Below are 26,583 nucleotides of genomic sequence, written 5' to 3'. Positions count from 1 at the left end.
CAGCTGGCTTCCAGGTTAAGCAAGTGGGTGTTAAGAAGTGCAGTTTGGCGGGTCTCTCAAGTGGCGCAGAGGTCTAAGGCACTGCATCTCAGTGCTAGAGGCGTCACTACGGACACCCTGGTTCGAAACCCAGGCTGTATCACAACCAGCCGTGATTGGGAATCCCATAGGGCGGCGTACAATTGGCACTGTGTCGTCCGGGTTTGGGCGGGGTAGGCTGTCATTGTAAATAATAATGTGTTCTTAACTGTCTAGTTTAAATAAAGATTACACATGTTTTGGATAACTTGGCCTTCTCTCCCGAGTCCGTTGGGGAGTTGCAGCGTTTTCACGAAATTGGGGAGAAAAATTGGGTACTTTTTTTGTTTTGACTAATTAGTGGAAAAAAATATTCAGAATTGAGCTGCCTGTTTGAACACAGCCTGAGTGGATCTCAACCCTGATACAAACCCTATCCTCCATATGTGATCTGTGTCTGGATGCTCAGATCAGATTCTTTTGATCCGTTTTTATTTCACGACCTGCCATTATCATGACAACCACCCCGACATTTGGTGACTTGAAATGAGCATGGCGTCTGTTTGTTTCGTCAGAGGCTACGTCAGTGAAAATGCGCACATCTGATATGGGTCAGATGTAAAACTGAGTGTGGACAGCCAGTAAAAAAAGATCAGATATAGAAAGAAAATCAGATGTTTGGTTCTTAGAGGAGTAGTTGTGTAACTAGGGAGGCTTTTGAATGGCTACTTCAACACAGCTGTTGCGAAACGAGATACCGGGTGGATTCGATTATGCTGAACCGCGGGGCACGGGTCTATGGCAGTAATCTGCACAGCTCGGTCATGTCCACAATGCAGCATTTTGCATCATCGAGAAACATGCATCCCTTTTCCATTAAATATAGATTCTAATTTTCGAAACGCAGATTAAGCGTTTTTTCAAAAGCAATCACTTTTGCAATGTGCAAATACAGAATCGCACTCTTAACTCCACGTGCTAAATACGTCACTTTTTGTTTTGAGCCGATTTAGTCGTGGGCATTGAACAGGGCAACTGGCTCAGCCCGGTTCCAAAAGGAATGATTCAATTTTCTCCCGGTGGAAAACACGCGTACCCGGGCCAGATTAATCGAATCGCCTCATTGGTCTAGATGTATGTTCGTTCCATAATAGGTCCATACAAGTTTAAAAGACTTTGGTGCAGCCTGCTAACACTAAACTAGTGAGTTGCGTCAACCAGGCGAGCAGTCTTCATATATAATATAGGCAACGTTTTGCCATGCGTTTTGTATGAAATGCTGCGGAAAGACCGGTGCAAGAACCGGGAAACATTTTCCACCAATCGCCAGTCACCAGTTTTGGACATTATCTGACACATGCCACTAATTCTCTAGCTAGGGAGTTGAAATAAGGTAGTGTGAGTCCAAGCAGGTGTCACTGGATAGGCTAACACAAGACGGCCCAGACAAGGTGTCTCTGGATTGATTAACCAACAGGACACTTGGAAACATGTCGGAGAAACGCCGGTCGCGATGGTATTTCGGTGGACTTTCCTCAAGTGCTGCCGCCAGTATTACACACCCCTTAGATCTGATCAAGGTAAGATATGTAGAGGGGATCTGATCAAGGCAAGCTATTGTAATGTAACATGCAATGAGTGATTCTGTCCCGAAGCCCAGCGCGCAATTGACTTTGCCACTAAAGTATGCTTGATTTGCGGAGTCAATCTCTGCATTTATAGAGCCCCACAGTGGAGGCGTCATAATACACATCAAAAATAGTTTTTCCACCGTGAATTTTTCCCATGGGGGATTTTAGAATCACTTAAAATAAGTGTTGTGTTTCGTGTAGGTTTACCCTGGCGTAAAGTTACGATAACCATGTAAACCAAGGTGACTTTTGTCAATATATTTGCCTCTATTTACTCTCAGATTTGAACATGCTAATTAGCATCAAAGTAGACTTCATGCAAGACTACTAATCCCTACAAGTTTCTGCATGTCTTCTCTAGCTGACACATTTGCTAACAGGTTTTGTATCCATTTAAAACTTGCACAAGACAGTTCACATAATTCTCCATTTAAAGAAATGTAGCCAATTTATTCATTGCAACATTTTGCTAACATTAGACAGTTAATCCAGAGATTCTTACCTTTGCCTTGATTCGTCAGTCTGGTCCAGATCATCATGGTATTTGTAGTTCTTTAAGATAGCCACATTAGCTGCTAAAAAGCATATTATTTTTTGGGGGTGGATAAATACAGGTGAATGATGTGATTGTTTTTGATAAAGCTGCGTTTGAATGCCAGAGCATGTAAGTGGACCAACGCGCTATCAGTTTTACTAATTTGACTTCAGATTCTGACGCTTATCCACGTTTCTCCAAACATCACATTTCGAAGTGTTTTTTGACAGCCTTGGTTGCTCCTCCTGTTCAGCATCATTCTACATTCATTCTAAATGGTTAATTTAAGGGTTAAGGTTTTGGATAGGGTTAAAACATGATATATATATATATACACTGCTCAAAAGAATAAAGGGAACACTAAAATACACATCCTAGATCTGAATTAATGAAATATTCTTATTAAATACTTGTTTCTTTACATAGTTGAATGTGCTGACAACAAAATCACACAAAAATTATCAATGGAAATCTAATTTATCAACCCATGGAGGTCTGGATTTGGAGTCACACTCAAAATTAAAGTGGAAAACCACACTACAGGCTGATCCAATTTTGATGTAATGTCCTTAAAACAAGTCAAAATGAGGCTCAGTAGTGTGTGTGGCCTCCACATGCCTGTATGACCTCCCTACAACGCCTGGGCATGCTCCTGATGAGGTGGCGGATGGTCTCCTGAGGGATCTCCACCCAGACCTGGACTAAAGCATCCGCCAACTCCTGGACAGTCTGGTGCAACGTGGTGTTGGTGGATGGAGCGAGACATGATGTCCCAGATGTGCTCAATCGGATTCAGTTCTGGGGAACGGGTGGGCCAGTCCATAGCATCAATGCCTTCCTCTTGCAGGAACTGCTGACACACTCCAGCCACATGAGGTCTAGCATTGTCTTGCATTAGGAGGAACCCAGGACCAACCGCACCAGCATATGGTCTCACAAGGGGTCTGAGGATCTCATCTCGGTACCTAATGGCAGTCAGGCTACCTCTGGCAAGCACATGGAGGGCTGTGCGGCCCCCCAAAGAAATGCCACCCCACACCATGGCAGACCCACCGCCAAACCGGTCATGCTGGAGGATGCTGCAGGAAGCAGAACGTTCTCCACGGCGTCTCCAGACTCTGTCACGTCTGTTTAATGTGCTCAGTGTGAACCTGCTTTCATCTGTGAAGAGCACAGGGCGCCAGTGGCGAATTTGCCAATCTTGGTGTTCTCTGGCAAATGCCAAACGTCCTGCAGGGTGATGGGCTGTAAGCACAACCCCCACCTGTGGACGTCGGGCCCTCATACCACCCTCATGGAGTCTGTTTCTGACCGTTTGAGCAGACACATGCACATTTGTGGCCTGCTGGAGGTCATTTTGCAGGGCTCTGGCAGTGCTCCTCCTGCTCCTCCTTGCACAAAGGCGGAGGTAGCGGTCCTGCTGCTGGGTTGTTGCCCTCCTACGGCCTCCTCCACGTCTCCTGATGTACTGGCCTGTCTCCTGGTAGCGCCTCCATGCTCTGGACTCCGTCTCATGCTACCACTAGAGTGAAAGCACCGCCAGCATTCAAGTGACTAAAACATCAGCCAGGAAGCATAGGAACTGAGAAGTGGTCCTTTATTGGGTGTGTCTTGCTAATTGCCTATAGTTTCCACCTGTTGTCTATTCCATTTGCACAACAGCAGGTGAAATTTATTGTCAATCAGTGTTGCTTCCTAAGTGGACAGTTTGATTTCACAGAAGTGTGATTGACTTGGAGTTACATTGTGTTGTTTAAGTGTTCCCTTTATTTTTTTGAGCAGTGTATTTAAATGTGTTTTCCACTGGGATTGAACACACAACCTCCAAAGCTGAGCACTAGGAACAACCCCAGATGTCGAAAGCATATCGTTTGGAGCAACGTCAGTAAACATCAAAATCTGAAGTAAAATTTCTAAAATTGTGAGGTTTTGTTGGCTCACTTACATGCTCTGGCATCCAAAAGCAGCCCTGCTTTAGGCTATCAAATAACTGCCTATCAAATAACTGTCTTTCAAATAACTGCCTATCAAATAACTGCCTATCAAATAACTGGCGATAAATAATCATATCAATGGATGGAATCAGTAAATGAATGGCTGCAACAACGACCTGACGAGCACAACTGACAACTGGCACTGCATAACAAATGAGGCCTAATTAGACAAAATAACAATTTAAGTCATTTGAACAAAATAGTAAGTTGTTCAATTGACTCAGTATCTCATTTAAATGACTTAGTATCAGGTTTAAACGACTTAGTAAAAAAATATATATAATAACTAAGTCGTTCGGACTAGATACTAAGTCGTTCGGACTAGATACTAAGTCGTTCGGACTAGATACTAAGTCGTTCGGACTAGATACTAAGTCGTTCGGGCTAGATACTAAGTCGTTCGGGCTAGATACTAAGTCGTTCGGACTAGATACTAAGTCGTTCGGACTAGATACTAAGTCGTTCGGGCTAGATACTAAGTCGTTCGGACTAGATACTAAGTCGTTCGGACTAGATACTAAGTCGTTCGGACTAGATACTAAGTCGTTCGGACTAGATACTAAGTCGTTCGGACTAGATACTAAGTCGTTCGGACTAGATACTAAGTCGTTCGGGCTAGATACTAAGTCGTTCGGACTAGATACTAAGTCGTTCGGACTAGATACTAAGTCGTTCGGACTAGATACTAAGTCGTTCGGACTAGATACTAAGTCGTTCAGATTATTCTAAGGCTCTACGTTTCTTTTCTTCTTCCTTGGCCTTCAGGACTTCAGTAAATAACAAATGGGCTGAATTGTACCAATGGTATGACGTTTCTATGAATTAGGCCTAATAGTTCACTTCATCGGCTCTCCTACCGAGCCCAATATCTAATACTAGTGAATTCTACAGTTCACTTTACTGGTTGTAATATTTGAGTTGAGTCTTCTTGATGGTTCCTTATCTCGGTAGTGGAGAAAGTGGGAGTTGGGACTCTGACATCATCACGTCCACCAGTTGTCATGTAAACATTTAGACCTTGGTCTTTGACTGTTGTTGTTCTGTGTGAACTTTGACTTCCCGTTGATGCATTATCAACATCACACACAATGTAGCCATTTATTCATTTTTAAACAGGAATACTAAAACGTTACATTGGCATTGACTCCTCTCTCTACTGTGTCTCTTCCTGGTTTTCGATATCTGTTCTCCTCCAGGTGCACCTCCAGACACAGCACGAGGTGAGGATGAGGATGGTGGGAATGACCATGAGTGTGGTGCAGAGAGAAGGTGTTCTGGCTCTGTACAGCGGCCTCAGCGCCTCCCTCTGTAGACAGGTGGGTAGATACGCACATCGCCATCACCTCCAAGAGCGTTATGTTAAATACACTTCTTGTCATATTCTGTAGGTTCTAATGTCTCTATGATCAATAATCAGTGGCACTAGCATCGAATAGTCCCCGTGATATGCAACTTTTCAGGGAAGTCGGGTACCAATACACTCAGTCAGTTAGGAAAGCAAAGGCTAGCTTTTTCAAACAGAAATTTGCATCCTGTAGCACTAATTCCAAAAAGTTTTGGGACACTGGAAAGTCCATGGAGAGTAAGAGCACCTCCTCCTCCCAGCTGTCCACTGCACTGAGGCTCGGAAACAATGTCACCACCGATAAATCCACGATAATCGGGAATTTCAATAAGCATTTCTCTATGTCTGGCTGTGCTTTCCTCCCGGCCAACAGCTCTGCACCTCCCGTAGCTTCGTGCCCAAGCCTCCCCAGCTTCTCCTTCACCCAAATCCAGATAGCAGATGTTCTGAAAGAGCTGCAAAACCTGGACCTGTACAAATCTATACAATTTGGACCTTTTTTCTAAAATTATCTGCCGCCATTGTTACATCCCCTCTTACCAGTCTGTTCAACCTCTCTTTCGTATCACCCGAGATATCTAAAGATTGGAAAGCTGTCGCGGTCATCCCCCTCTTCAAAGGGGGTGACACTCTAGACCCAAACTGTTACAGACCTATATCGATCCTGCCCTGCCTTTTTAAAGTCTTCAAAAGCCAAGTTAACAGATCACTGACCATTTCAAATCCCACCGTACATTCTCCGCTGTGCAATCCGGTTTCCAAGCTGGTCACGGGTGCACCTCAGCCACGCTCAAGGTACTAAATTATATCATAACCGCCATCGATAAAAGACAGTACTGTGCAGCCATCTTCATCGACCAGGCCAAGGCTTTCGACTCTGTCAATCACCATATTATTATCGGCAGACTCAACAGCCTTGGTTTCTCAAATGATTGCCTCGTCTGGTTCACCAACTACTTCTCAGACACAGTTCAGTGTGTCAAATCAGAGGGCCTGTTGTCTGGACCTCTGACAGTCTCTATGGGTGTGCCACAGGGTTCAATTCTCGGGCCGACTCTTTTCTCTATATATATCAACGATGTCGCTCTTACTGTGGGTGATTCCTTGATCCACTTCTATGCAGGCGACACCATTCTGAATACATCTGGCCCTTCTTTGTACACTGTGTTAACAAACCTCCAGACAAGCTTCAATGCCATACAGCACTCCTTCCGTGGCCTCCAACTGCTCTTAAATGCTAGTAAAACTAAATGCATGCTTTCGAAACGATCGCTGCCCGCACCCGCCTGCCCGACGAGCATCACTACTCTGGACGCTTCTGACTTAGAATATGTGGACAGCTACAAATACCTAGGTGTCTGGCTAGACTGTAACCTCTCCTTCCAGACTCATATTAACCATCTCCAATCCAAAATTAAATCTAGAATCGGCTTCGCAACAAAGCCTCCTTCACTCACGCTGCCAAACATGCCCTTGTAAAACTATCCTACCAATCCTTGACTTCGGCGACGTCATTTACAAAATAGACTCCAACACTCTACATCCAATTTGCTGAGTAGTCTATCACAGTGCCATCTGTTTGGTCACCAAAACCCCATATATTACCAACCACTGCGACCTGTATGTTCTCGTCGGCTGGCCCTCGCTACATATTCGTCGCCAGACCCACTGGCTCCATCTATAAGTCTTTGCTAGGTAAAGCTCTGCCTTATCTCAGCTCACTGGTTACCATAGCAACACCCACCCGTAGCACGCGCTCCAGCAGGTATATCTCACTGGTCATCCCCAAAGCCAACACCTAATTTGGCCGCCTTTCCTTCCAGTTCTCTGCTGCCAATGACTGGAAGGAATTGCAAAAATCCCTGAAGTTGGAGACTTCCATCTCCCTCACTAACTTTAAGCATCAGCTGTCAGAGCAGCTTACTGATCGCTGTAGCTGTACACAGCCCATCTGTAAATAGCCCATCTGTAAATAGCCCATCCAACTGCCTACTACATCCCCATATGGGTTTCATTTACTTGTTTTGCTCTTTTGCACACCAGTATTTCCACTTCCACATCATTATCTGCATATCTATCACTCCAGTGTTAATTTGCTAAATTGTATTTACTTCCTCACTGTGGCCTATTTATTGCCTTACCTCTTTATGCCATTTGCACACCCTTTATATAGACTTTTTCTATTGTGTTATTGACTGTACGTTTGTTTATTCCATGTGTAACTCTGTGTTGTTGTTTGTGTCACACTGCTTTGCTTTATCTTGCCCAGGTCGCAGTTGTTCTCAACTAGCCTACCTGGTTAAATAAAGGTGAATTAATAAAATATTATCTCTGTCCCCCCCCCCAGATGACGTATTCTCTGTCCCGCTTCGCCATCTATGAGACAGTGAGTGATCAGATGAAGGACAGGACCCATGGTCCCATGCCCTTCTACCAGAAGGTCCTTCTGGGGTTGGTTGGAGGTACACTGTATTCACACTGTGTTTTAACTACAGGGTTATCTGTTGCTACACAGACCTAAACCCAGCTGGCTCTAATGACAACATGATTAGTTCTGTAATGCTCTGTCGTACACCTTTCACACTACCGAACTGGGCCAAGATTACACATCCACTATAGTTGCTGGAACCATGCTGGATGGAACGTATCACAGGAGGCTGCTGAGGGGAGGACTACTCATAATAAAGTCTGGAACGGAGTAAATGGCATGGCATCAAACACCTGGAAAACGGTTTGATATCAGTCCACTAATTCCGCTCCAGCCATTACCGTGAGCCTGTCCTCCCCAATTAAGGTGCCAGCACTGTACAGTCTCTCACCTTTGTCTGTGGATTTATTAGTGACCCCAGCAGTATGGTTCATATCTGTCTGATTGTCTGTAGGGTTTGCCGGGGGATTCATTGGGACCCCAGCAGACATGGTTAATGTCAGGTGAGTCAAATCTAGAAATAAGATTACTGAAGTGTATATTTTAAGAGTTGTATTGCAGTTGTCCATGGTTGATAATGTCCACTAGATGGGACCCCAGCAGTATGGTTCATATTTTTCTGTCTGAATTAAAATCTTTTTAGGGTTTGCACAACACACCTACCACTTTGAAGATTCATAATATTTTTTGGAAACAAACAGCAGACAAAAAACAGAACTGGTTAATGTCAGGTGAGTCAAATCTAAAAATAAGATTACTGAAGTGTATATTTTAAGAATTGTATCTAGCCACTGTTTTTGTCCATGGTTGAAAACTAATGTCCACTAGATGTCAGTGATGACATGCAGTCATACAGATTCTCAATTTGATTGAGGTCTGGGCTTTGACTAGGTCATTCCAATACATTTAAATGTTTCCCATTTGAGTGTTTTTCCTATTTTGTCATTGCCTGCTGGCAACCTGTCCCAGTCTCAAATTAAGAAAACATATTTTTTACCTGTCATGTACCCAGTTTGATTTGGAAAAACATACCCACACATGATCCTACCACCATTTGAAGATTCATAATATTTTTGTTGAAACAAACAAGAAATAAGACAAAAAGCCCAGCAGAACGGCTTGAGTGGTGCATAACTATTCAATCTCCGCTGTGGACGTTTGCAGGTCCTTCAGGGTCTTTGGTCTCTTTGTTGCCCCTCTGATTAAAGCCCTCCTTGCCTGGTCTGTGAGTTTTGGTAGGTTTGTTGTGCTGCCATATTCTTTCCATTTGTTAATAATGGATGTAATAGTGCTCTGTGGGATGTTCAAATGTTCTGATATTTTTTCTAACCCAACCCTGATCTGTACTTCTCCACAACTTTGTCCCAGACCTGTTTGAGGGCTCCTTGGGCTTCATGGTGCCACTTGCTTTGGTGGTGCCACTTGCTTAGTGGTGTTGCAGACTCTGGAGCCTTTCAGAACAGGTGTATATATACTGAGATCATGTGACAGATCATGTGACACTTAGATTGCACACAGGTGGACTTTATTTAACTAATTCTGTGACTTCTGAAGGTAATTAGCTGCACCAGATCTTATTTAGGGGCTTCATAGTAAAGGGGGTGACTACATACACACACACCACTTTTCTGTTTTTTTAAATATATATATATTTTTTTTCAAACAAGTACTTTTTAAATTTCACTTCACCAATTTGGACTATTTTGTGTCCATTACATGAAATCCAAATAAAAATCCATTTACATTACAGGTTGTAATGCAACAAAATAGGAAAAACACCAAGGGGGATGAATACTTTTACAAGGCTCTGTATTGCTTTACTCAACCATTCAATAGATCAGGACTGGACAACAGCCCTCAGGGGGACTGGAGTGGTTTCACACTGTTTCCCCATCATCCCTAGCAAAAGCTGATTAAACTGATTGCGTTCTAAACTGAAGATCATGACTAGTTGATTATTGGAGTCAGATGTGTTAGCTGGAGACAAAGTGTGACACCAATCAGGCCCCAGAGGACTGGAGTTGCCTGTCCTTTCAACTCAGTAAACAAATGTACAGGGCAAAACATTCATACTTCCCACATTTCCCCCCCCCTGATCCAGAATGCAGAATGACGTTAAAGTACCACTAGAACTCAGGAGAAAGTGAGTATGTGAGTTAAGTATAGTAAAATAATATGATAACCTACATAACACTGTTAAGGATCGTCTTTGGAGAGATGTTGACCTTCATAAGTGTTGATTTCCTCCATCTCTTCCAGTTATGCTCATGCACTAGATGGACTGTTCCGGGTATGGAAAGAGGGTAAGTAGGGTTGGTTGATTGGTGGATTGTTGGGATCAGGGCGAGGTTGAAGTCACTGGACAATTCGAAGGGACGCAGTTGCACTCATGACACAGTATTTCTCCATAGAGGGAATGAAGAAGCTGTTCTCTGGAGCCACAATGGCATCTTCTAGAGGAGCACTGGTCACTGTTGGACAGGTAAGGTCCTATGGTGGGTTTGTGTCTGTAGGGGGGTGTTAACGTGTGTGTCTTTGTGCAAAATCTAGCTGATACATTTAACTTCTATTTTATTTCTCTGTAGCTGGCCTGTTATGATCAGGCCAAGCAGCTGGTTCTGGGGACTGGAGCCATGCAAGATAACATTTTAACTCACTTCCTGGCCAGCCTCATCGCAGTGAGTGTCCAGTCTACACATTAGAAAGGCAACCAGACAGGAGCTGTGGGTTAGTGGTGTGGAGACAGGGGCTGTGGGTTAGTGGTGTGGAGACAGGAGCTGTGGGTTAGGGTTGTGGAGACAGGAGCTGTGGGTTAGGGTTGTGGAGACAGGAGCTGTGGGTTAGGGTTGTGGAGACAGGAGCTGTGGGTTAGGGTTGTGGAGACAGGAGCTGTGGGTTAGGGTTGTGGAGACAGGAGCTGTGGGTTAGGGTTGTGGAGACAGGAGCTCTGGGTTAGGGTTGTGGAGACAGCAGCTCTGGGTTAGGGTTGTGGAGACAGGAGCTCTGGGTTAGTGGTGTGGAGACACAGGAGCTCTGGGTTAGTGGTGTGGAGACACAGGAGCTCTGGGTTAGTGGTGTGGAGACACAGGAGCTCTGGGTTAGTGGTGTGGAGACACAGGAGCTCTGGGTTAGTGGTGTGGAGACACAGGAGCTCTGGGTTAGTGGTGTGGAGACACAGGAGCTCTGGGTTAGTGGTGTGGAGACACAGGAGCTCTGGGTTAGTGGTGTGGAGACACAGGAGCTCTGGGTTAGTGGTGTGGAGACACAGGAGCTCTGGGTTAGTGGTGTGGAGACACAGGAGCTCTGGGTTAGTGGTGTGGAGACACAGGAGCTCTGGGTTAGTGGTGTGGAGACACAGGAGCTCTGGGTTAGTGGTGTGGAGACACAGGAGCTCTGGGTTAGTGGTGTGGAGACACAGGAGCTCTGGGTTAGTGGTGTGGAGACACAGGAGCTCTGGGTTAGTGGTGTGGAGACACAGGAGCTCTGGGTTAGTGGTGTGGAGACACAGGAGCTCTGGGTTAGTGGTGTGGGGACACAGGAGCTGTGGGTTAGTGGTGTGGAGACAGGAGCTGTGGGTTAGTGGTGTGGAGACAGGAGCTCTGGGTTAGTGGTGTGGGGACACAGGAGCTGTGGGTTAGTGGTGTGGAGACAGGGGCTGTGGGTTAGTGGTGTGGGGACAGGAGCTGTGGGTTAGTGGTGTGGAGACAGGAGCTGTGGGTTAGTGGTGTGGAGACAGGAGCTGTGGGTTAGTGGTGTGGAGACAGGAGCTGTGGGTTAGTGGTGTGGAGACAGGAGCTCTGGGTTAGTGGTGTGGAGACAGGAGCTCTGGGTTAGTGGTGTGGAGACAGGAGCTCTGGGTTAGTGGTGTGGAGACAGGAGCTCTGGGTTAGTGGTGTGGAGACAGGAGCTCTGGGTTAGTGGTGTGGAGACAGGAGCTCTGGGTTAGTGGTGTGGAGACAGGAGCTCTGGGTTAGTGGTGTGGAGACAGGAGCTCTGGGTTAGTGGTGTGGAGACACAGGAGCTCTGGGTTAGTGGTGTGGAGACACAGGAGCTCTGGGTTAGTGGTGTGGAGACACAGGAGCTCTGGGTTAGTGGTGTGGAGACACAGGAGCTCTGGGTTAGTGGTGTGGAGACACAGGAGCTCTGGGTTAGTGGTGTGGAGAGACAGGAGCTCTGGGTTAGTGGTGTGGAGAGACAGGAGCTCTGGGTTAGTGGTGTGGAGAGACAGGAGCTCTGGGTTAGTGGTGTGGAGAGACAGGAGCTCTGGGTTAGTGGTGTGGAGAGACAGGAGCTCTGGGTTAGTGGTGTGGAGAGACAGGAGCTCTGGGTTAGTGGTGTGGAGAGACAGGAGCTCTGGGTTAGTGGTGTGGAGAGACAGGAGCTCTGGGTTAGTGGTGTGGAGAGACAGGAGCTCTGGGTTAGTGGTGTGGAGAGACAGGAGCTCTGGGTTAGTGGTGTGGAGAGACAGGAGCTCTGGGTTAGTGGTGTGGAGAGACAGGAGCTCTGGGTTAGTGGTGTGGAGAGACAGGAGCTCTGGGTTAGTGGTGTGGAGAGACAGGAGCTCTGGGTTAGTGGTGTGGAGAGACAGGAGCTCTGGGTTAGTGGTGTGGAGAGACAGGAGCTCTGGGTTAGTGGTGTGGAGACAGGAGCTGTGGGTTAGTGGTGTGGAGAGACAGGAGCTGTGGGTTAGTGGTGTGGAGAGACAGGAGCTGTGGGTTAGTGGTGTGGAGACAGGAGCTGTGGGTTAGTGGTGTGGAGAGACAGGAGCTCTGGGTTGGTGGAGAGACAGGAGCTCTGTGTGGAGACAGGAGCTCTGGGTTAGTGGTGTGGAGAGACAGGAGCTCTGGGTTAGTGGTGTGGAGACAGGAGCTCTGGGTTAGTGGTGTGGAGAGACAGGAGCTGTGGGTTAGTGGTGTGGAGAGACAGGAGCTCTGGGTTAGTGGTGTATAATGCCCTCTGCTTCTCTGTGTAGGGAGGCTGTGCCACTGTCCTGTGCCAACCACTCGATGTCTTGAAGACCAGGCTGATGAACTCAAAAGGGGAATATGTGGTAAGTGTGTGTGTACTGTAGATCAGGGCTTGTCAGTTCCAGTCCTAGGTATTTGCAGGACTGTAGCCTAACACTGTACCACCCCTGATACTACAACTAGTTAAGGGCTAGATGATTCATTGAATCGGGGGTGTTGCTACAGGGATAGAGTTAACATGTGTATTCACGGTGGGTTCTGACTCCCCAGGAGGAGCTCTGCTGGTGTAGATGTTGTTTAGGATTTCACAGGAGCTCTGGGTTCAGTAAATCTAACCCTTCTCCACCTGGGCCTCTGGGTTAGTGGTGTGATGTCGACCATGGAGGCTTTATGTTCAGGGTGTGCTCCTCACTGCTCTGACAGTTCTGAGGGCAAATGAGGAGGGCAAATGAGGGTAAATGAGGGACGGAGGGTAAATGAGGGTAAATGAGGAGCTCTGAGGGCAAATGAGTTCTGTGGAGGTAAATGGGGAGAGACAGGAGCTCTGAGGTTGAGTGGTGTGGAGGGCAACAGGAGCTCTGGGTTAAATGAGGGCCGGAGGGCAAATGACAGGAGCTGGGTTAGGGTGTGGGCAAATGAGGGCAGGAGGGCTGGGTTAGTGCCGGAGGGCAAATGACAGGAGCTCTGAGGGCAAATGTGGTGTGGAGGGGCAAATGAGGGTTGAGGGTGGAGGGTAAATGAGGGTAAATGAGGCTCTGGGTTGAGGGTAAATGAGGGACGGAGGGTAAATGAGGCTCTGGGGTAAATGAGGGAAAATGAGGGTAAATGAGAGAATGAGGCAGGGTAAATGAGGAGCTCTGAGGGTAAAGGGCCGGAGGGTAAATGAGGGTGGGTAAACAGGAGCTCTGGAGGGCAAATGAGGTGGAGGGAAATGAGGGCAGGAGCTCTGGGGTGGAGGGAAATGAGGGCAAATGAGGGCTCTGAGGGTTAATGGGGCAAATGAGGGCCGGAGGGCTGAGGGTAGTGGTGTGGAGGACAGGAGGTCTGAGGTTAGGGTAAATGGGAGAGACAGGAGCTCTGGGTTAATGAGGGTGGGAGACAGGAGCTGGGGGTAAATGGTGTGGAAGACAGGAGGGCTTACAAGCATCTTTTGTTTGGGAGTAAAATGGTTAAATGAGGTGGAGAGCAAATGAGGGCTCGGGGGGTGAGTGTGAGAGACAGGAGGGTTAAATGGGTTAAATGAGGTGGAGGGACAAATGAGGGTTGAGGTGACGGAGGGAAATGAGGGCCCTGAGGGTAAATGAGTGGTGTGAGGACAGGGTAAATGCTCTGGGTTAAATGGGGCACTGGAGAGCAAATGAGGAATGCTCTGGGGCAAAAATGCTGAGTGTGGAGAGACATGAGCTCTGGGGCAAATGACAAGGTAACTGTTGGAAATGCAAAGGAGCTCTGGAGTGGTGTGGGCAAATGAGGGCTCTGGGTTAAATGAGGGTAAAGAGACAGGAGCTCTGGGGCAAATGAGGTGTGGAGGGAAAGGAGCTGTGGGTTAAATGGGGCCCAATGCCTTCTACAAATGAGGGCCGGAGGGCAAATGCAGGGTGTGAGAGATGAGGGCTCTGGGGCAGTGAGGGTAAACAGGTAACTGTGGGTAAATGGGTGTGAGAGAGGGCAGGGCTGAGGGGGAGTGGTTAAATGAGGTGTGAAATGACAGGAGCTAAACTGGGGCCCAATGCCTTCTAAATGCCAACTCTGCTTCTCTGTGTAGGAGGCTGTGGGCCAATGTCCTGGCCAACCACTCGACTGGGAAATGAAGGCTGATGAACTCAAAAGGGGAATATGGAAGGTAAATGGTAAATGAGTGCACTGTGTAAATGTAATCAGGGCTTGTCAGTTCCAGTCCTAGGTAAATGAGGACTGTAGCCTAATGAGGGCCCAGGGCATACTAAATGAGTTAAGGGCTACTGTGATGATTGAGGCATTGAAAATGTTGTTAAATGCTGCACTGTGAGGGATAGAGTAAACTGGGGCCATGTGATTCACAAGGTAACAAATGAGGACTGAGGACAATGCCGGTGTAGATGTTGTTTAGGGATATCCTGGAACTGGTGTGACTCTTTTTTTTTTACCTCAGTAAATCTAACCCTTCTCCACCTGTGGCCTCTGTGTTGCTGTTCTGATGTCGTCAGGTCCATGGAGGCTTTATGTGTCAGGCTGCTGCTCCTCACTGCTCTGACAGTTCTGTTGTTGATGGTCAGGGAGGGAGGGCCGGAGGGCAAATGAGGGCCGGAGGGCAAATGAGGGCCGGAGGGCTGTTGAGGGCAAATGAGGGCCGGAGGGCAAATGAGGGCCGGAGGGCAAATGAGGGCAAATGAGGGACGGAGGGTAAATGAGGGCCGGAGGGCAAATGAGGGTAAATGAGGGACGGAGGGCAAATGAGGGTAAATGAGGGCCGGAGGGTAAATGAGGGCCGGAGGGTAAATGAGGGCCGGAGGGCAAATGAGGGCCGGAGGGTAAATGAGGGCCGGAGGGCAAATGAGGGCCGAATGAGGGCAAATGAGGGCCGGAGGGCAAATGAGGGTAAATGAGGGACGGAGGGTAAATGAGGGTAAATGAGGCCCGGAGGGTAAATGAGGGTAAATGAGGGACGGAGGGTAAATGAGGGTAAATGAGGCCCGGAGGGTAAATGAGGGCAAATGAGGGCCGGAGGGTAAATGAGGGCAGGAGGGCAAATGAGGGCCGGAGGGTAAATGAGGGCCGGAGGGCAAATGAGGGTAAATGAGGGGGGTAAATGAGGGTAAATGAGGGCAAATGAGGGCCGGAGGGTAAATGAGGGCAAATGAGGGCCGGAGGGTAAATGAGGGCCGGAGGGCAAATGAGGGCCGGAGGGTAAATGAGGGCCGGAGGGTAAATGAGGGCCAAGAGGTAAATGAGGGCAAACTGGGGCCCAATAATGAGGGCGGAGGGTAAATGAGGGACGGGGGTAAATGAGGGAACTGTTGGTAAATGAGGGACTGGGGGATAAAAACTGAGGGCCCAATGAGGGACTGTTGTTTAATGCTGGGTTAATGAGGGGGCCCACGGGGGGTAAATGAGTGAGGGACGGGGGGTAAATGAGTGAGGGACGGAGGGTAAATGAGGGACAGGGGGTAAATGAGTGAGGGACGGAGGGTTAATGAGGGACGAAGGGTTAATGAGGGACGGCGGTATTGGGAGGGAGGGAAGGTAAATGAGGGATGGAGGGAGTTAGGAATGGGTTGTTTTCAACCATCAACCATGAGCTGCATTAAGAAGCATCTTTTGTTGTCTTGGATTGTGTTTCTTCTGTTCCAGAGCCTGCTGCACTGTGTGAGAGATACAGCTAAACTGGGGCCCAATGCCTTCTACAAGGTAACTGTTGTTAAATGCTGCACTGTGTGAGAGATACAGCTAAACTGGGGCCCAATGCCTTCTACAAGGTAACTGTTGTTAAATGCTGCACTGTGTGAGAGATACAGCTAAACTGGGGCCCAATGCCTTCTACAAGGTAACTGTTGTTAAATGCTGCACTGTGTGAGAGATACAGCTAAACTGGGGCCCAATGCCTTCTACAAGGTAACTGTTGTTAAATGCTGCACTGTGTGAGAGATACAGCTAAACTGGGGCCCAATGCCTTCTACAAGGTAACTGTTGTTAAATGCTGCACTGTGTGAGAGATACAGCTAAACTGGGGCCCAATGCCTTCTACAAGGTAACTGTTGTTAAATGCTGCACTGTGTGAGAGATACAGCTAAACTGGGGCCCAATGCCTTCTACAAGGTAACTGTTGTTAAATGCTGCACTGTGTGAGAGATACAGCTAAACTGGGGCCCAATGCCTTCTACAAGGTAACTGTTGTTAAATGCTGCACTGTGTGAGAGATACAGCTAAACTGGGGCCCAATGCCTTCTACAAGGTAACTGTTGTTAAATGCTGCACTGTGTGAGAGATACAGCTAAACTGGGGCCCAATGCCTTCTACAAGGTAACTGTTGTTAAATGCTGCACTGTGTGAGAGATACAGCTAAACTGGGGCCCAATGCCTTCTACAAGGTAACTGTTGTTAAATGCTGCACTGTGTGAGAGATACAGCTAAACTGGGGCCCAATGCCTTCTACAAGGTAACTGTTGTTAAATGCTGCACTGTGTGAGAGATACAGCTAAACTGGGGCCCAATGCCTTCTACAAGGTAACTGTTGTTAAATGCTGCACTGTGTGAGAGATACAGCTAAACTGGGGCCCAATGCCTTCTACAAGGTAACTGTTGTTAAATGCTGCACTGTGTGAGAGATACAGCTAAACTGGGGCCCAATGCCTTCTACAAGGTAACTGTTGTTAAATGCTGCACTGTGTGAGAGATACAGCTAAACTGGGGCCCAATGCCTTCTACAAGGTAACTGTTGTTAAATGCTGCACTGTGTGAGAGATACAGCTAAACTGGGGCCCAATGCCTTCTACAAGGTAACTGTTGTTAAATGCTGCACTGTGTGAGAGATACAGCTAAACTGGGGCCCAATGCCTTCTACAAGGTAACTGTTGTTAAATGCTGCACTGTGTGAGAGATACAGCTAAACTGGGGCCCAATGCCTTCTACAAGGTAACTGTTGTTAAATGCTGCACTGTGTGAGAGATACAGCTAAACTGGGGCCCAATGCCTTCTACAAGGTAACTGTTGTTAAATGCTGCACTGTGTGAGAGATACAGCTAAACTGGGGCCCAATGCCTTCTACAAGGTAACTGTTGTTAAATGCTGCACTGTGTGAGAGATACAGCTAAACTGGGGCCCAATGCCTTCTACAAGGTAACTGTTGTTAAATGCTGCACTGTGTGAGAGATACAGCTAAACTGGGGCCCAATGCCTTCTACAAGGTAACTGTTGTTAAATGCTGCACTGTGTGAGAGATACAGCTAAACTGGGGCCCAATGCCTTCTACAAGGTAACTGTTGTTTAATGCTGCACTGTGTGAGAGATACAGCTAAACTGGGGCCCAATGCCTTCTACAAGGTAACTGTTGTTAAATGCTGCACTGTGTGAGAGATACAGCTAAACTGGGGCCCAATGCCTTCTACAAGGTAACTGTTGTTAAATGCTGCACTGTGTGAGAGATACAGCTAAACTGGGGCCCAATGCCTTCTACAAGGTAACTGTTGTTAAATGCTGCACTGTGTGAGAGATACAGCTAAACTGGGGCCCAATGCCTTCTACAAGGTAACTGTTGTTAAATGCTGCACTGTGTGAGAGATACAGCTAAACTGGGGCCCAATGCCTTCTACAAGGTAACTGTTGTTAAATGCTGCACTGTGTGAGAGATACAGCTAAACTGGGGCCCAATGCCTTCTACAAGGTAACTGTTGTTAAATGCTGCACTGTGTGAGAGATACAGCTAAACTGGGGCCCAATGCCTTCTACAAGGTAACTGTTGTTTAATGCTGCACTGTGTGAGAGATACAGCTAAACTGGGGCCCAATGCCTTCTACAAGGTAACTGTTGTTTAATGCTGCACTGTGTGAGAGATACAGCTAAACTGGGGCCCAATGCCTTCTACAAGGTAACTGTTGTTAAATGCTGCACTGTGTGAGAGATACAGCTAAACTGGGGCCCAATGCCTTCTACAAGGTAACTGTTGTTAAATGCTGCACTGTGTGAGAGATACAGCTAAACTGGGGCCCAATGCCTTCTACAAGGTAACTGTTGTTTAATGCTGCACTGTGTGAGAGATACAGCTAAACTGGGGCCCAATGCCTTCTACAAGGTAACTGTTGTTAAATGCTGCACTGTGTGAGAGATACAGCTAAACTGGGGCCCAATGCCTTCTACAAGGTAACTGTTGTTAAATGCTGCACTGTGTGAGAGATACAGCTAAACTGGGGCCCAATGCCTTCTACAAGGTAACTGTTGTTTAATGCTGCACTGTGTGAGAGATACAGCTAAACTGGGGCCCAATGCCTTCTACAAGGTAACTGTTGTTTAATGCTGCACTGTGTGAGAGATACAGCTAAACTGGGGCCCAATGCCTTCTACAAGGTAACTGTTGTTTAATGCTGCACTGTGTGAGAGATACAGCTAAACTGGGGCCCAATGCCTTCTACAAGGTAACTGTTGTTAAATGCTGCACTGTGTGAGAGATACAGCTAAACTGGGGCCCAATGCCTTCTACAAGGTAACTGTTGTTAAATGCTGCACTGTGTGAGAGATACAGCTAAACTGGGGCCCAATGCCTTCTACAAGGTAACTGTTGTTAAATGCTGCACTGTGTGAGAGATACAGCTAAACTGGGGCCCAATGCCTTCTACAAGGTAACTGTTGTTAAATGCTGCACTGTGTGAGAGATACAGCTAAACTGGGGCCCAATGCCTTCTACAAGGTAACTGTTGTTAAATGCTGCACTGTGTGAGAGATACAGCTAAACTGGGGCCCAATGCCTTCTACAAGGTAACTGTTGTTAAATGCTGCACTGTGTGAGAGATACAGCTAAACTGGGGCCCAATGCCTTCTACAAGGTAACTGTTGTTAAATGCTGCACTGTGTGAGAGATACAGCTAAACTGGGGCCCAATGCCTTCTACAAGGTAACTGTTGTTTAATGCTGCACTGTGTGAGAGATACAGCTAAACTGGGGCCCAATGCCTTCTACAAGGTAACTGTTGTTTAATGCGTTCTACAAGGTAAGTGTTGGTTAATGTTGCACTGTGTGAGAGATACAGCTAAACTGGGGCCCAATGCCTTCTACAAGGTAACTGTTGTTTAATGCTGCACTGTGTGAGAGATACAGCTAAACTGGGGCCCAATGCCTTCTACAAGGTAACTGTTGTTTAATGCTGCACTGTGTGAGAGATACAGCTAAACTGGGGCCCAATGCCTTCTACAAGGTAACTGTTGTTTAATGCTGCACTGTGTGAGAGATACAGCTAAACTGGGGCCCAATGCCTTCTACAAGGTAACTGTTGTTTAATGCTGCACTGTGTGAGAGATACAGCTAAACTGGGGCCCAATGCCTTCTACAAGGTAACTGTTGTTTAATGCTGCACTGTGTGAGAGATACAGCTAAACTGGGGCCCAATGCCTTCTACAAGGTAACTGTTGTTAAATGCTGCACTGTGTGAGAGATACAGCTAAACTGGGGCCCAATGCCTTCTACAAGGTAACTGTTGTTAAATGCTGCACTGTGTGAGAGATACAGCTAAACTGGGGCCCAATGCCTTCTACAAGGTAACTGTTGTTAAATGCTGCACTGTGTGAGAGATACAGCTAAACTGGGGCCCAATGCCTTCTACAAGGTAACTGTTGTTAAATGCTGCACTGTGTGAGAGATACAGCTAAACTGGGGCCCAATGCTTTCTACAAGGTAACTGTTGTTAAATGCCTTCTACAAGGTAACTGTTGTTAAATGCCTTCTACAAGGTAACTGTTGTTAAATGCCTTCTACAAGGTAACTGTTGTTAAATGCCTTCTACAAGGTAACTGTTGTTAAATGCCTTCTACAAGGTAACTGTTGTTAAATGCCTTCTACAAGGTAACTGTTGTTAAATGCCTTCTACAAGGTAACTGTTGTTTAATGCCTTCTACAAGGTAACTGTTGTTAAATGCCTTCTACAAGGTAACTGTTGTTAAATGCCTTCTACAAGGTAACTGTTGTTTAATGCCTTCTACAAGGTAACTGTTGTTAAATGCCTTCTACAAGGTAACTGTTGTTAAATGCCTCCTACAAGGTAACTGTTGTTAAATGCCTTCTACAAGGTAACTGTTGTTAAATGCCTTCTACAAGGTAACTGTTGTTAAATGCCTTCTACAAGGTAACTGTTGTTAAATGCCTTCTACAAGGTTATTTTGTTAATTTAACTGTTGTTAAATGCCTTCTACAAGGTAACTGTTGTTAAATGCCTTCTACAAGGTAACTGTTGTTAAATGCCTTCTACAAGGTAACTGTTGTTAAATGCCTTCTACAAGGTAACTGTTGTTAAATGCCTTCTACAAGGTAACTGTTGTTAAATGCCTTCTACAAGGTAACTGTTGTTAAATGCCTTCTACAAGGTAACTGTTGTTAAATGCCTTCTACAAGGTAACTGTTGTTAAATGCCTTCTACAAGGTAACTGTTGTTAAATGCCTTCTACAAGGTAACTGTTGTTAAATGCCTTCTACAAGGTAACTGTTGTTAAATGCCTTCTACAAGGTAACTGTTGTTAAATGCCTTCTACAAGGTAACTGTTGTTAAATGCCTTCTACAAGGTAACTGTTGTTAAATGCCTTCTACAAGGTAACTGTTGTTAAATGCCTTCTACAAGGTAACTGTTGTTAAATGCCTCCTACAAGGTAACTGTTGTTAAATATCATGGACAATGAAGTAGCGTAGTTGACATGGCCTTAAACCAGCAGTGTTCAACCCTTCCTCCTTGAGAGCCATCCTCCTGCAGGATGTTGTTATTTTGTTAATTTAACACCTGGTTCTGCTTGCCAGCTGGAGTTCAACCCTTTCTCCTTGAGAGCCATCCTCCTGCAGGATGTTGTTATTTTGTTAATTTAACACCTGGTTCTGCTTGCCAGCTGGAGTTTAAAAGGGATAATATATAAATCAGGAAACTCCTGTCAGTTTGGTGTCTTCTCTCAGTGGGTAAAATAACTATTTTCACCACGACTTGACTTCAAAGTGGTCCGTCTGTGAAATCAGCCGATTTTACAGCGAACTAGCGACTTCACGTGCTGACATTGACTTTGTTATTATTGTGTGTGTAGCTACCTAGAGAGCTACCTAGCCAGCCCAGAGAGAGAGAGAGAGCATTGCATTGTGGGTTTTGTAGTTGACCTGAGCTGCAACCGATTTCCACAAAGATCCTCCTGCAGGATTTAACGTAACACCTGCTGCCAGTTAAACCCTTTTTTGTTACACCTGGTTCGACAAAATGAAACATTTGTTTATAATTTAACACCTGGTCTCATTAGCTGTTCAACACTGTAAATCATAGGAATTGGGATGTTTTATTTTGTTAGATTATTTCTGCTTGCCAGCTGGGACAAACTGAAAGTATACAAAGCATGTAAACGTTTAAATCAAACTATTATATTCATCTGACTATTCACAATAATCATATTGTCGTGTGCCTACTCATGTGCTGGCTGTGTTCCTATTGGTCAGTCACCGGGATTGGCCCGTAACACCAGCCACACTGCACGATAAAGAACTTTGTCGGCGCCTACGACCGCACGTAGTGGTACTAAATCAGCAGACCTAGACCCTGTCACGCTGAACGAGCCAAGACCTAGTGGTACTGAATCAGCAGACCTAGACCCTGTCACGCTGAACGAGCCAAGACCTAGTGGTACTGAATCAGCAGACCTCGACCCTGTCACACTGAACGAGCCAAGACCTAGTGGTACTGAATCAGCAGACCTAGACCCTGTCACGCTGTCACGCTGAATGAGCCAAGACCTAGCGGTACTGAATCAGCAGACCTAGACCCTGTCACGCTGAACGAGCCAAGACCTAGTGGTACTGAATCAGCAGACCTAGACCCTGTCACGCTGAACGAGCCAAGACCTAGTGGTACTGAATCAGCAGACCTAGACCCTGTCACGCTGAACGAGCCAAGACCTAGTGGTACTGAATCAGCAGACCTAGACCCTGTCACGCTGAATGAGCCAAGACCTTTGGTACTGAATCAGCAGACCTAGACCCTGTCACGCTGAACGAGCCAAGACCTAGTGGTACTGAATCAGCAGAACTAGACCCTGTCACGCTGAACAGCCAAGACCTGAGTGGTACTGAATCAGCAGACCTACCCTGTCACGCTGAACAGTCACCAAGACCTAACACCAGTACTGAATCAGCAGACCTAAAGACCCTGTCACGCTGAACGAGCCAAGACCTCGTGGTACTAAATCAGCAGACCTAGACCCTGTCACGCTGAACGAGCCAAGACCTAGTGGTACTGAATCAGCAGACCTAGACCCTGTCACGCTGAACGAGCCAAGACCTAGTGGTACTGAATCAGCAGACCTCGACCCTGTCACACTGAACGAGCCAAGACCTAGTGGTACTGAATCAGCAGACCTAGACCCTGTCACGCTGAACGAGCCAAGACCTAGTGGTACTGAATCAGCAGACCTAGACCCTGTCACGCTGAACGAGCCAAGACCTAGTGGTACTGAATCAGCAGACCTAGACCCTGTCACGCTGAACGAGCCAAGACCTAGTGGTACTGAATCAGCAGACCTAGACCCTGTCACACTGAATGAGCCAAGACCTAGTGGTACTGAATCAGCAGACCTAGACCCTGTCACGCTGAACGAGCCAAGACCTAGTGGTACTGAATCAGCAGACCTAGACCCTGTCACACTGAAGGAGCCAAGACCTAGTGGTACTGAATCAGCAGACCTAGACCCTGTCACGCTGAACGAGCCAAGACATCCGACAATCGTTTACCGCCGAAGAATTTGCCCACGACGTGAACATTTTTGTATGAAACGGCTGCAGTCGTACAGTCTGTGGTGGGGTTTATGACATTGACTGACCTGAATCAGGAGTGTCACAGCGAAGACTGGAGACAAAGCCCTTAACACCCAGTCGCTCTCTAGGAGGAGAGCTGGTCTCTACATTAAACACAATGCTCAGCTTGAAAAAACACACAGTGCACCACTTTAATTCTACCTGCCATACAGACTGGTAAACTTGTGGTCTCTCTCCTCTTTAGGGTCTGGTTCCAGCAGGGATCCGTCTCATCCCTCACACGGTCCTCACGTTCATCTTCCTAGAGCAGCTCAGAACCTGCTGCGGCATCAGGATCGTCACCTGAGAGGGGTCAGGGGTCACCACCTGATCACCTATTGAGTAGTCTGAAATGTGACCTCTGTGTCAGGACTGCCAGGCCACGCCCATTCCCTTTGTTCCCTGTTCTGTTCTATGTGAGCAGGAAACTTTAATCCACCTGCAACCTCCCCCATCCTAAACCCCACCTTCTGGATACAGACTAGTGACTGACTGAATGGGGGGTTCTGGATACAGACTAGTGACTGACTGAATGGGGGGTTCTGGATACAGACTAGTGACTGACTGAATGGGGGTTCTGGATACAGACTAGTGACTGACTGAATGGGGGTTCTGGATACAGACTAGTGACTGACTGAAGGGGGGTTCTGGATACAGACTGGTGACTGACTGAATGGGGGGTTCTGGATACAGACTAGTGACTGACTGAATGGGGGTTCTGGGTACAGACTAGTGACTGACTGAATGGGGGGTTCTGGATACAGACTAGTGACTGACTGAATGGGGGTTCTGGATACAGACTAGTGACTGACTGAATGGGGGTTCTGGATACAGACTAGTGACTGACTGAATGGGGGTTCTGGATACAGACTAGTGACTGACTGAATGGGGGTTCTGGATACAGACTAGTGACTGACTGAATGGGGGTTCTGGATACAGACTAGTGACTGGATACAGACTAGTGACTGACTGAATGGGGGTTCTGGAATACAGACTAGTGACTGACTGAATGGGGGTTCTGGATACAGACTAGTGACTGACTGAATGGGGGTTCTGGATACAGACTAGTGACTGACTGAATGGGGGTTCTGGATACAGACTAGTGACTGACTGAATGGGGGTTCTGGATACAGACTAGTGACTGACTGAATGGGGGGGTTCTGGATACAGACTAGTGACTGACTGAATGGGGGGTTCTGGATACAGACTAGTGACTGACTGAATGGGGGTTCTGGATACAGACTAGTGACTGACTGAATGGGGGTTCTGGATACAGACTAGTGACTGACTGAATGGGGGGTTCTGGATACAGACTAGTGACTGACTGAATGGGGGTTCTGGATACAGACTAGTGACTGACTGAATGGGGGTTCTGGATACAGACTAGTGACTGACTGAATGGGGAGTTCTGGATACAGACTAGTGACTGACTGAATGGGGGTTCTGGATCTGGATACAGACTAGTGACTGACTGAATGGGGGTTCTGGATACAGACTAGTGACTGACTGAATGGGGGTTCTGGATACAGACTAGTGACTGACTGAATGGGGGTTCTGGATACAGACTAGTGACTGACTGAATGGGGGGTTCTGGATACAGACTAGTGACTGACTGAATGGGGGTTCTGGATACAGACTAGTGACTGACTGAATGGGGGTTCTGGATACAGACTAGTGACTGACTGAATGGGGGTTCTGGATACAGACTAGTGACTGACTGAATGGGGGTTCTGGATACAGACTAGTGACTGACTGAATGGGGGGTTCTGGATACAGACTAGTGACTGACTGAATGGGGGTTCTGGATACAGACTAGTGACTGACTGAATGGGGGTTCTGGATACAGACTAGTGACTGACTGAATGGGGGTTCTGGATACAGACTAGTGACTGACTGAATGGGGGTTCTGGATACAGACTAGTGACTGACTGAATGGGGGTTCTGGATACAGACTAGTGACTGACTGAATGGGGGGTTCTGGATACAGACTAGTGACTGACTGAAGGGGGGGGGGGGGTTCTGGATACAGACTAGTGACTGACTGAATGGGGGGTTCTGGATACAGACTAGTGACTGACTGAATGGGGGTTCTGGATACAGACTAGTGACTGACTGAATGGGGGTTCTGGATACAGACTAGTGACTGACTGAATGGGGAGTTCTGGATACAGACTAGTGACTGACTGAATGGGGGGTTCTGGATACAGACTAGTGACTGACTGAATGGGGGGTTCTGGATACAGACTAGTGACTGACTGAATGGGGGGTTTGGATACAGACTAGTGACTGACTGAATGGGGAGTTCTGGATACAGACTAGTGACTGACTGAATGGGGGGTTCTGGGTACAGACTCGTGACTGACTGAATGGGGGGTTCTGGATGCAGACTAGTGACTGACTGAATGGGGGGGGGTTTGGATACAGACTAATGACTGACTGAAGGAGGAGGAGGGGGTTTGGATACAGACTAGTGAATGACTGAAGGAGGAGGTGGGTTTGGATACAGACTAGTGAATGACTGACGGAGGAGGGGGGTTTGGATACAGACTAGTGACTGACTGAATGGGGGGTTCTGGATACAGACTAGTGACTGACTGAATGGGGGGTTCTGGATACAGACTAGTGACTGACTGTAGGGGGGATCTGGATACAGACTAGTGACTGACTGAAGGAGAAGGAGGGGGGTTTGGATACAGACTAGTGACTGGGGGAGGGGGTGTTTCTGGATACAGCCTACTGACTGACTGAAGGGGGGGTTCTGGATATAGTGGAATACATTTGACCAGAGCCCAGTGCACTATAGAGGGAATAGACTGCCATTTGGGATGCCGATGTAAGTAATCCATCTGAACTGGATCATTCTCTGTGGAATGAACCTTGACCCACATGTCTTTAGTTATGGTAATGGCTGCTAGAGGGCGCTGTTACACTGTGGTTATGATGTTGGCGTACTCTGCAGACGGCCACGGCCGCTGTACCAGGTCTTAACGTGTATAAGTGGGTTGGTTGTATGGGAGCGTGCCACTTAATGTGGAGGTTATTGTTATTCACGCCACTGCTAATAAATAATAATAATATATGCCATTTAGCTGACGCTTTTATCCAAAGCGAATTACAGTCATGTGTGCATACATTCTACGTATGGGTGGTCCCGGGAATCGAACCCACTA

The 26,583-nt window shown here is 47.0% G+C and overlaps 1 protein-coding gene and 2 long non-coding RNA genes across 18 annotated transcripts; 2 read left to right on the top strand and 1 right to left on the bottom strand.

Annotated features, from left to right (window-relative positions):
- The first annotated feature begins 966 nt into the window (after positions 1–966).
- Positions 967–25,822, top strand: LOC127921284 (mitochondrial dicarboxylate carrier-like). Of its 2 annotated transcripts, XR_008108613.1 has the most exons (12): positions 967–1,598; positions 5,375–5,494; positions 7,871–7,985; positions 8,406–8,454; positions 10,053–10,094; positions 10,211–10,254; positions 10,363–10,433; positions 10,537–10,629; positions 12,924–13,001; positions 16,249–16,305; positions 23,619–23,952; positions 25,573–25,822. XR_008108613.1 is itself a non-coding variant. In XM_052505014.1 (11 exons), the coding sequence occupies exons 1-11, from the start codon at positions 1,509–1,511 to the stop codon at positions 23,718–23,720; spliced, it is 861 nt and encodes a 286-aa protein (XP_052360974.1). In that variant the 5' UTR covers positions 967–1,508; the 3' UTR covers positions 23,721–24,360. The 2 variants fall into 2 exon arrangements, 1 of the variants encoding a protein (XP_052360974.1); XM_052505014.1 differs by lacking the exon at positions 25,573–25,822 and having other exon boundaries at positions 23,619–24,360.
- LOC127921285 (uncharacterized) lies at positions 16,312–21,755 on the top strand. 7 transcript variants are annotated; one of them, XR_008108616.1, is made up of 7 exons: positions 16,312–17,937; positions 18,346–18,481; positions 18,822–19,025; positions 19,502–19,569; positions 19,666–20,361; positions 20,614–20,697; positions 21,216–21,755. It is a non-coding gene; the product is annotated as an uncharacterized LOC127921285 (long non-coding RNA). The 7 variants fall into 7 exon arrangements; XR_008108617.1 differs by lacking the exon at positions 19,502–19,569 and adding an exon at positions 18,618–18,685; XR_008108619.1 differs by lacking the exons at positions 19,502–19,569; positions 21,216–21,755 and adding an exon at positions 20,824–21,201 and having other exon boundaries at positions 20,614–20,753.
- Positions 22,138–23,366, bottom strand: LOC127921286 (uncharacterized). 9 transcript variants are annotated; one of them, XR_008108623.1, is made up of 7 exons: positions 23,303–23,366; positions 23,195–23,248; positions 22,979–23,140; positions 22,817–22,924; positions 22,596–22,649; positions 22,358–22,542; positions 22,138–22,241 (listed from the first exon to the last, which is right to left on the bottom strand). It is a non-coding gene; the product is annotated as an uncharacterized LOC127921286 (long non-coding RNA). The 9 variants fall into 9 exon arrangements; XR_008108628.1 differs by lacking the exon at positions 23,195–23,248; XR_008108622.1 differs by having other exon boundaries at positions 23,195–23,312.
- Positions 25,823–26,583: the final 761 nt, after the last annotated feature.

Source organism: Oncorhynchus keta, unplaced genomic scaffold (assembly GCF_023373465.1).
Source record: "Oncorhynchus keta strain PuntledgeMale-10-30-2019 unplaced genomic scaffold, Oket_V2 Un_contig_218_pilon_pilon, whole genome shotgun sequence".
NCBI lineage: Eukaryota > Metazoa > Chordata > Actinopteri > Salmoniformes > Salmonidae > Oncorhynchus > Oncorhynchus keta.
Note: the sequence above shows the minus strand (reverse complement) of the source record. Positions and strands in the feature narration are given on the sequence as shown.